Source organism: Chelonoidis abingdonii, chromosome 1 (assembly GCF_003597395.2).
Source record: "Chelonoidis abingdonii isolate Lonesome George chromosome 1, CheloAbing_2.0, whole genome shotgun sequence".
In the NCBI taxonomy this organism is placed as follows: Eukaryota; Metazoa; Chordata; order Testudines; family Testudinidae; genus Chelonoidis; species Chelonoidis abingdonii.
Window position 1 is genome coordinate 246,884,684 of NC_133769.1, and position 10,247 is coordinate 246,894,930.

At 45.6% G+C, this 10,247-nt stretch overlaps 1 protein-coding gene across 1 annotated transcript in view; it reads right to left on the bottom strand.

Moving 5' to 3' along the window:
• The window catches only part of NIPA1 (NIPA magnesium transporter 1), a 26,593-nt gene extending 16,811 nt beyond the window's left edge, over window positions 1-9,782 (bottom strand). Inside the window, exons 1-2 of the mRNA XM_032776128.2 lie at window positions 9,576-9,782; window positions 1,156-1,203 (exon numbers count right to left, since the gene is read on the bottom strand). Coding sequence (XP_032632019.1) covers window positions 1,156-1,203; window positions 9,576-9,738 — 211 coding nt within the window. The 5' untranslated portion in view covers window positions 9,739-9,782. The remainder of the gene's footprint in view (window positions 1-1,155; window positions 1,204-9,575) is intronic.
• Between the last annotated feature and the right edge of the window lie 465 nt (window positions 9,783-10,247).

Consider the following 10,247-nt stretch of genomic DNA (forward strand, 5'->3'; position numbering starts at 1 on the left):
ACAGAAATCGATTTAAAGAGCCCTTTATATCGATATAAAGGGCATTGTAGTGTGGACAGGTACAGCGTTAAATCGATTTAACGCTCTTTAAATCGATTTAAACGCGTAGTGTAGACCAGGCCTCAGTCAGTTGGCTTACTCAGGGTTATGCTGACTCATTGAAAAAAACCTCTCTCTTTTTCTCACTCCTTCTGTCCAGATATTCAAAACAGAGACCTCAAAACAAATGAGGAGATAGGCTCATTTTAAATACTACAGAACAGAACTGCTACTGCACCCAGCTTCCAGTGGTCATTGCAGAGTAGCAGGGCTGTCAGGGAGCGGATTACAGACTCCCAAATTCCATCCCAACCCAGGTTCAAGAAGCATGGGTGGTACTCTGAAGACAGAGGAGCACTCTGCTGGCTTTACACTTGCTGTAGAAGACTTTCCCACATGAAGAGAATTCTCATCGAGGAACCTGGTGGTTTCCATTTCCTTTGCACCACTTGAATTGTGCAAGGAACACTACTGAAAGTCTAACGACTATTTGCGATTTACATACATTGAAGGAACCAGTATCACAGCAATACTAATAATTCAACAGATTAGATTAGAGTACAAAGGTAGGACGCCATCTTTCCCACGAACTGAACTGAGAACTGAAAATGCTAGCTACTCTGTATCTTTTCTTGGACTCCACATCACCAATCTATTCAGCGTAATCAATGACTATTTGTGCAAGTAAGGTCTGTATTCATCTCATACCCAGCACTGCCCAAGGATTCAGCAGCCTACTTTTTGCAGTAGAGTGACAAAAATTTACTATAGCTAGAAATGACAAAATACTAAAGGTGAAAGTTGGCTAAGTGTTTTCTGATCTAAAAATTAACATATAATAAATAAGCCTTATGGTATGGAATTACAATTTCTTATTAAACTGCCTTTAAAAAAAAATTGACCTTACTATCACAATTCACAGATGCATCACAGGCAGAGTTATTGTGTGAGTGCTAATAATTTCCATATCAAAGGTTTCTTACATTTTGGTAGAAAGATAACTCTGAAGGCTAATGAGATGTGCTAAAATCAACACTACAATACATAATAGGCTTTAAAATCCAATCATCTATGTTATTCCATTCTTTACATTATCTTACAACATTAGATACTTACTTGCAATAGTACCAGACCACCATACTATATCTGTTAAATATGAAGTACCTAGAAGAGGCAACATGGGAAAAGAGTGGATGAGTGCTACTGGAAAAAATATAAAAGAGCAACATTAAAGCTACGCTAATAAATTATTTCCACACACTCTTGCACACAGTTGTAAGGACATTAGACAAAACTATGATGGTAGCTCAATGGTTTGAGCATTGACCTGATAAACCCAGGGTTGTGAATTTAATCCTTGAGAGGGCCATTTAGGGATCTGGGGCACAAATCTGTCTGGGGACTGGTCCCGCTTTGAGCAGGGGGTTGGACTGGATGACCTCCTGAGGTCCTATCCAACCCTGATAGTCTATGAATCTGGCCTAACTAATCCTGGTATGCTTTCTTGATCATCTGATCATTAGAAATTCAGTTTCAAGTGCTTATGAAATATCTTAATCCTATATTAAAGGAAGCCTTGAAATATCCACAAACGTTTCTGAAGATTCTATTCACCATACATGCCATTACCAGGAGATAGGGTTATCTTTCAGAAAATCTGGCCTAATAGGCAAAGAATAATTTCTACAAGCCAATTTCACTGGGACAAATTTAAGATACTTACAGAGAAATCTGTGAGAGAAGATGTTTGTGTGTGAACATTTGGCAAGTTTAGTCTCCTGTGGCTACGTGATCTAGGCCTTCTCTGGGATTTGAACATGTTACATTTCAAAGACATGGGTGAAAATTCCAGACTGTTCCTTAACTGCCTGCCTACCAATCTTGAGACTGTATATTTTTATTATATCATCAGACAATTGTTATGGATTTTTCATCTACTGTTTTATCTTAGACTTTTAATGTGGAATTTACTAGGGAGTTGTGATATTCTTAAAACTTGACTAAAAGAAACGTATGATTTTTCAGGACACACTTTACAAATCATGAGTTTTATTCTCCTATTGGAGAACCCTAAAGAAAATCAATATTAAAAAAAAGTTATAAAAGAGTCCAAGGTCCATTATGAGTTACAATAAGTCCTGGACCAGAGCAAAAAAAGTAGAAAACCATGTTAAAATAAATTAATGCCTGTCCAAATACTACAAAATATTTTAAGGTCTAATATCTTGCAGACCATCAAGGCTAGACACCAGGAAAAGTCTCAAGGAGCATAACATTTGTGTTTATCTGGGGTAGTCTGCAAGGTGTCAGACATTAACATCACATTATTCTGGTTATTATTTCCTGCCCATATGCCCACACTTTAGTTCTGCTCTTACTTTAGCAGATGCTCTCTTACAAATTGGTTCGATTTCTAGCAATATTGTACTCATCAGCTGAAAGTTCAGCATCCCAAATGGCATAAAGCAATAACCTTTAACTCTAGGGACTCCTAAAATAATGGCTGCTAAAACCACATCGGAATTGAAATGGGAGAAAAAAATATAACAGTAAGCACTAGGATCAGCTTTTGAGTGGGTGTCTAATTTATCAAATGTTCTACATTTCTGTTACTGCATATAAAATAAAAATGTCTCAATAGTTGTACAAATTACACAAAACATCAACACTAGTAAATTAACTTCACAAAATATGTGTCCCCCTACTGCTGTTCCTCTCCAAGCACAGTTTGATAGTATCTCACTGATTCAGTTCACTAGTGAAGCAAAAACTCAAAAGAGGCAAGTACCATGCTATCAATGATGGACCTAATGCAAAGCCTACTGAAATCAATGGAAAGACACCCTCTGACTTCAATGAGCTTTGAATCATGCCTTATGTTAGTTCTGAGTTCCACATTCAAGCTATACTGGCCCAATATATTAAAATGGAGAAAACACTGGCCTCCAATATTTTAGGATTCCACACTTCATATTTTTGCTACTTAATTTTGCTGGGCTTCTGTAGTTCCCCCCTGTATACAGAAATTAGGAAATGCTGTCCTCAGTAGGTTGGCACTCAAATTTTGCCAAGAAAAAAAACAGTGGAGATACAAGTAACTTTCAATATATGTTGTGACATTAATGTTATTTTATATATTTGACATTCAACTACCAATACTGAAAAAAAGTTAAATTATGTGAATTTGAGAATTCATGACTTTAGCATAATTTTTTAAATATGGTTAGGTCCCAGCTACACAGCAAAATGGAAATTTGATTTACTTATGCTGAGAACGACAATGTTGTAACCAGATTACTCCCGAAATGTGTTTGTTGTGTAAATATCACTTGTGAATGAAAAAAAACAAAAATAAAACACAAACAATCCAACAAAATATAAAACTTGTGTTTACGAAGCATATTCCTGGGGGAATTCTGCACCACTGCACATGTGGAGAATTCATGTCCCCCACAGATTTCTTTGCTTCCCCACAGAAAAATGACTTTCTGACAGAGAAGCAAAGGAAAGCTGCAAGAGCAGTAACACACCACTCCCTAGCAGCGCAGGTACATTTTTTCAGGCACCATAAGCAGCTGGCAGAAAGGTAAATCACCGCAGGGCTGGGGACACACCAGCCAATGGCTCCTACTCTGAGGCGGGACCAGCTTCTAGCCCCAGCTGGGCTAGAGGCAGGAGAGGACAGGACTTCCACTTCCCCTGCAAGGAGAGGCTGGGACTGTGTCAGCCCCAGCCCCAGAAACCTGCCCCAGCTGCAGGAAGCTCAGCATCCTCCCCTGCTACCTGCCCCCATTGCTCCTCAGCTACAGTGGGTGGGGTCACTGTACAGGGAGCTGCACCCCCATCTGCCCAACCCCCATTCATCCGGACCTCCCATACCCAGACACCCCTGCCAAGCCTCACCCTGTATGCCTAGAACCCCACTGGCTCTCCATACCTGAACCCCACCCCACTCAATCTCATCCCTTGCATCTGGAGCCCCCTGCACTCAGACCCCCACCTCTGCACCCAGACCATGCCCCCCCAGAGCTCCCTCCACTCCCTGACAAGCCTGAGCCCCCACATCCAGATTCCCACACCACTAACCCAATTAGCTGCATCCAGACCCCCCCCCCCACCATGTCCTACTCCCCCAGCACTGAGATGCCCCTGCTGAGACCCACACCCAGGCCTCTCCACTGAGCCCCAATCACTTTCACCTAGAAGCCCCTGCAGAGTCCAATTGCCCTTGCACCTGGAACCCCTCAATGAGCCTCTGTGCATCCAGATTCCCCCATACCTAGACCCCCACTGAGCTGCCTCCACCCAAAACTGTCCCACACAGAATCCTCTCCCCCTCACTGAGCCACTCCACACTTGGATCCTGCCTGGTTAAGCCTGCCTGCCCCACACCTGGTGTGCCTAGTGCAGAGGGGCAGGACCCCACGGTGTTTCTGGGGCACGCCCAGGCCTTGTGCTATGTCAGGGTTGGGTGCAGCCTCACCACTGAATCCATGTCCCGGGGCTGGGGAAGCTGTAGTGTGATCTACACCTTCATACAGCCAGTGGCCTGTGCTCCCAACTGCCATGCTGGAGCCTCTGCATTTATTTATTGACAAATAAAACTTGCAGAATTGTAAAATATTAGGTGCAGAATTTTTAATTTTTTGGCACAGAATGTCCTCAGGAGTAAAAGCAGCAGTGTGCACAGGGCCTTAAAATGTCACACAATGCTGCAGTTGTGGAAAATGCAAGATAAACTTGTTAGATCATGCTGTCAGCTGGTAGTAATGCAGTTGCAAGTTGCTTGTTACGCTTGAATGAGTCCATCACAAACACATCAGACACAGCCTGATCTTGAAATGTGAGCTGGTCCTAGATCAGTAATATAAAAAAAAATTCTGGAGGTCATATCTAACATGTTCTGGTAATTTGAATAGATATTCCATAAGAGTTCCCTACATACATACATATAATATATATATATATTCAAATACAAAAAGAATGACTGCTACAAGCAACATGTAACTGTTTACAGTGCAATACACAGTCTATGAGTTTCCTCTTATAATCATTCCAAAGCAAGAATCTGGGGGTGTGGACAGACAAATGTTGCTATTTCTTACAGATACATTCAAAGCATAAAAACTCTGTTAGGAAATAATTTCATGCTTTAGAAAACTGTGACTTCAGAACACACAAAAAACTGACAAATTGTGAATTTGTAATAATCATGTTGATTTGTCAGAAATGTTTAACTGGGCAGCACAATGAGCTATTGCTCTACATTTTTCCCTTAGGAACCAAACTTCACATTAAGGCTTACAGTTATATAATAAAGAAAAAAAAACTCTGGTGGTTTTATAATACTTGGTGGGCATTTCTCCACAAGACAAGATCATCACATAATTCAGCATAACTGGCAGTGTGCATTTTTGAGAGAACCAGAACAAAGAGGGGGTGCAAATAAGAAAGTTAGCTGGAAGCTGAAGCTAGACAAATTAAGACTGAAAATAAAACAAATTTTTAATGGTGAGAGTTATTAACCATTAGAACAATGTATCTAGGGTCCTGGTGGGTCCTCCCTGACAATTTTTAGAAAACATCCCATCTTGATTTAAGAGATCTGCTATAGGAATTATTTTAGGGACATTCTATGGCCTGTGTTACACAGAAGGTCAGACTAGATGATCACATGGTCCCTTCTGGTCTTGGAATCTATGAAAGAACAAAATGGAGATTCATTGGTACAACTCTTTGGAAAGACTTTTTACATCTTTCTCTAGCCAGCAACAAACAGGGCTTTGGAGCTGTGCTCCAGCTCCACGCAAAAACCTGCAGCTCCACTGCTCCGGAGCAGCTCCGTGCTCTAGCTCCGGGCTCTGCTACAAAGCCCTGTTATCAAATGTACATAAAATATTACAAGACAAATATTTGTTTTTAAATCAAAGATCATCAGTGGTGCTGCAGTATTTCATGAAGTGAGCAACTGATCCATAGACTGAGAAGTACATTGATGACTATGCCTAACTCATCTTGACTGTTTCAGTTTGACTTCATATCTGGGTTTTGTTATTATGAAACCTCTACCTCGATATAACACTGTCCTTGGGAGCCAAAAAATCTTACCGCGTTATAGATGAAACTGTTATATTGAACTTGCTTTGATCCACCAGAGTGCACAGCCCCCCCAGCCAGAGCACTGCTTTACCGTGTTATGTCCAAATTCATCTTCTATCGGGTGGCGTTATATCAAGGTAGCGGTGTATTTCTTGCTATTCACTCCAACCATTGACTTCTGATATCAAAATATTTTAACTTTATGGGTGAACATTAAAACCAACTCACGTGACTATCCATAATCAGGAGAAGTTTCATGTGCTGTATTTTACAATCAAGTTTGCTCAGGCAGCAGGACTGAATAAATTTCCATAACTGGACATCCAAATCGAAGATGTCAGTTCCCTAATATTAGAGCATGGATTTTTTCCATTAGAGTACCTTCTCCATCCACCCTAATTGCTCCTAAAGGAAGAGCATGAAAGCCCTTGCTGGTTCTTTCTGCTTTGAATAGCTGATATGAGATGAAAAACGTCAGTAATTTAATGTCCAGGGGAAAGTTAAAGTCATGACAGAGAGGAATAGATTCCCTAATTACTTTCAGTAAAAGGCTGAGGGTTTATATTTCTTCCCCTATCTAGAGTCAGAAGGTGGGTGAGGGTCCAATAAAACATATTACAGTACAACTTCTGTTGGTGAAAGAAACACGCTTTCAAGCTACACAGAGCTCCTCTTCAGGTCTGGGAAATGTACTCCCAGAGCATCACAGCTAAATATGGTGGAATGGACTGTTTAGCACGAGTAAAAAGCACGTATTCTAAGGCAGTGGTTTTCAAACTGCAGGTCTCAACCCAGTAACGAATGTAAGACACTGAGTCGCGATGGCTCTGGTCAGCACACCTGACTGGGCCATTAGAAGTCTCGTTGGCAGTGCTGCCTGGCTAAGGCAGACTAGTCTCTACCTGTTCTAATACCGCTCCAGAAGTAGCCAGCAGCAGGTCTGGCTCCTAGGCAGGGGAAGTGGGAAGGGGCACAGGGCTCTGCGTGCCATCGCCGCCCCCGCCCCAAGCACCATTAGCCAATGGAAGTTGAGGGGAGGCAGTGCCTGTGGGCAAGAGCCGTGCAGAGCTGCTTGCACACCTCCACCTAGGAGCCAGACCTGCTGCTGGCTGCACCACATGGTCCATGGTGCCAGGACAGGCAGGAAGCCTGCCTTAGCACTCCCACTGCGCTGCTGACCAGGAGTCGTCCGAGGTAAGCCTGCACCCCAACCCTGTGCCCCCAATTCCCTGCCCCAGCTCTGAGCCCAAACTAGGAGCCCCATCCTGAACCCCTAACCCCTCATCCCTGGCCCCACACCAGATCCTGCATCCTCAGCCCAGACCCCTCCTGTACCCCCTGCCTCAGCCCTGAGCCTCCACCAACTGAGCCCTCTCTTGCACCCCAAACCCCTCATCCCTGGCCACACCCCAGATCCTGCACCCCCTGCCCCAAGCCCCCCCAAACTGAGCCCTGCACTCCTGTACCCCAAACGCTTCATCTCTGGCCCCACCCCAGAGCCTGCACCCCCAGCCCATAGCCCTGACCGCCCCCCCTGCACCTTAACCTCCATCCCCAGGGTTGAGCCCTCCTCAAACCTGGAGCCCCCTCCTGCCCCCAAACCCCTCATTCCCAGCTCCACCCCACAGCCCTCATGCCTGCACTCCAATCCTCTGCCCCAGCCCTGAGCCCCTCCCACGCCCCAAACCCCTCATCCCCAGCTCCGTTGGGTCACGGGTATCAACAATTTTCTTCAACTGGATCGCCAGAAAAAAAAAAGTTTGAAAACCTCTGTTCTAAGGAACCATTCAAGGTACATAGTGTCTACAAGAACCGATAGAGCCATTGCTTTGTGAAGTGTTCATCCTAAGGTCATACGATGTTTTTGTCTTTAATTGTTTTCCTGTGTAAGTTCATTTGAGAGCATAGTCTGGTTTCACCAACATAGTTGTTATTGAGGCATTTAGTGCACAGGATGAAGTATATACCATGTTGTGACAGACATACAGAAAATCCATGGTTCTTAAAAGGTGTGTTGTGCGGAGGGGGGTGTTCATTACAGCAGTGGAGTTCATAACTGCACAAAGTAATCATTCTATGTCTGACCTATCAGTCTTCATCACCAAGGGAAACCTATACAACACATTCAAAAGATGAGCGTGGGAGCTTAAATTCAAAACTCTTCTAGACACTAAAAATTACAGACTGAATAGAGACACTGGATTTATGGCTTGTTACAGAAGTCTGTAACCCACTAACCCTCTCTTTTTGTTTTATGACTGCAGAGGTGTTAATGGGCCTCTCCCTTAAAAAGGGTACTAACTACTTCTATAAGGTGCCACAGGATTCTCTGCTACTTATGCCAAACAATCTGTTCCACTTGCATTTAGCTATAGGAGTATCTTTCCAGACCTGAAGAAGAGCTTTATAGGGCTCAAAAAGTTGTAGAAGTTGATCCAATAAAAGACATTACTTCACCCACCGTGTTTCTGTAATATCCAAAGACCGACATGACTACAGCTACACTGCATGTAACAATAGAACCTAAACAGAATCAACAGATTTGGTTTTGGCAGACTAAAAAAGAACCCAAACTTCTCTTTCTCCCACACCAAGCCATGATTTTACTATCATTCTGTAGGTATAGTATAGCCAAGGTACTCAGCAGATCTATTCGGCCCTTTCCCTTTTTAGCCAGCAATAACTCAGATCATAGGACCTGCACTCCAACTTATATATATATACACACATATACACACACACATTAAGTTTCTTACTAATTCATTGGAGCAATCGGCTTAAGAGGAGCGCAGAGACAAGGGAAGGTTGAAAGGAAAGAACATGAAGTTCAAGGACCCTGGTGAAGAGTTTAAGTAACAGTGAGGCCAGACCTGTTCTGCAGTAGCCACACGGGTTGAAACTGTAAAGTGTCAGTGTAAAGTGTCAAAGTGCCGGGGCAGCGCTTTGAAATTTCTAATGTAACCATATTTGCTCTTCTCTCTAAAGCAGTGCGGCAGCATTAGACAGAGCATCCCTCCCCCCACCCCCATGCGCTGAGCACCTCAGCCCGCCCCCCCAAGCTATTCGAAGGGGTTGAGGGCCTCCCCACACAGGTTATCTAGAGGGAAGGAGCAGAAAAGGACCCCTCCCTCTGAGGGAGCAAAGGCTGCCTCTGGCGGCGGGAGACGCTCTAGAAAGGGGAAATGCATGAGGTTGCAAGGGCTACCGTGTACGCCACGGGTGGGTGGTGTGTGCTAGAGCCACCCCATTTGCAGTGGGGTGGCCACCAGCCGGGCAGGGGCTGATCCTCATCCCGGGCTGTGAGGGAGGCATCCGGGGTGGGGATCGCAGCACGGCGCCGGGGGGGGATGCAAAGCGTTAAGGCTGGGGATAGCTTTTCCCGGGGCGGGGGGGGGAGAGACCAAGGGGGGAGCCGGGCGGCGCCGCAGCCCCGGTACCTCGTCCTCTCGCCCGCACGATCCCTTTCTTCTGCAACACGAAGGTGGAACCGTTCACCAGGCTGGAGACCACGGCCACGCTCAAGCCCAAGGAGACGGCGGCGGGGCCGGGGCTCTGCGCGGCCCCTTCTTCCCCCGCGGCTGCACCCACCGACATCCTCATGCCCGGCAGCACAGCAGCGCTCGCGTCCCTGCACCCAGCCCGGAACCAGCCGCCGCTCTGCGGGACCCGCCCTGAGCCGCACAGGCCCCACCCGCGGCCGCCGCTGCCGGGGGCGGAGCTCAGCGGCCTCTGGCTACCCAGCCGCCGCAGTAGCTGCGGCGCCTTACGCGATCTCCCCTGCCCGCGACTGCGAGAGAGGGGAGATTCCCCCCGCCCGCCGGGAGCAGCTCTCCTGGAGGCGGCGGCAAGTCCTGCTCGCACAAGCGCTGGTACCCTGGGGCCGCATTGCGCCGCGGCCCCACGGCGGAGTAGCATTATGACATCATGGTTGCATCCTATTGTCATGTGATGGCGTCACACTGCTTTGGAATGCGGCAGGACGTCACGCAGCAGCTAACCCTCATGACATAGCGTTGAGGGAGACAGACAAGGTGGGTGGGCTGGTAATTAGTTGTATTGGACCCACATCTGTTGGTGCCAGAGACCAGCTTTGGAGCTCCCTGGAGCTT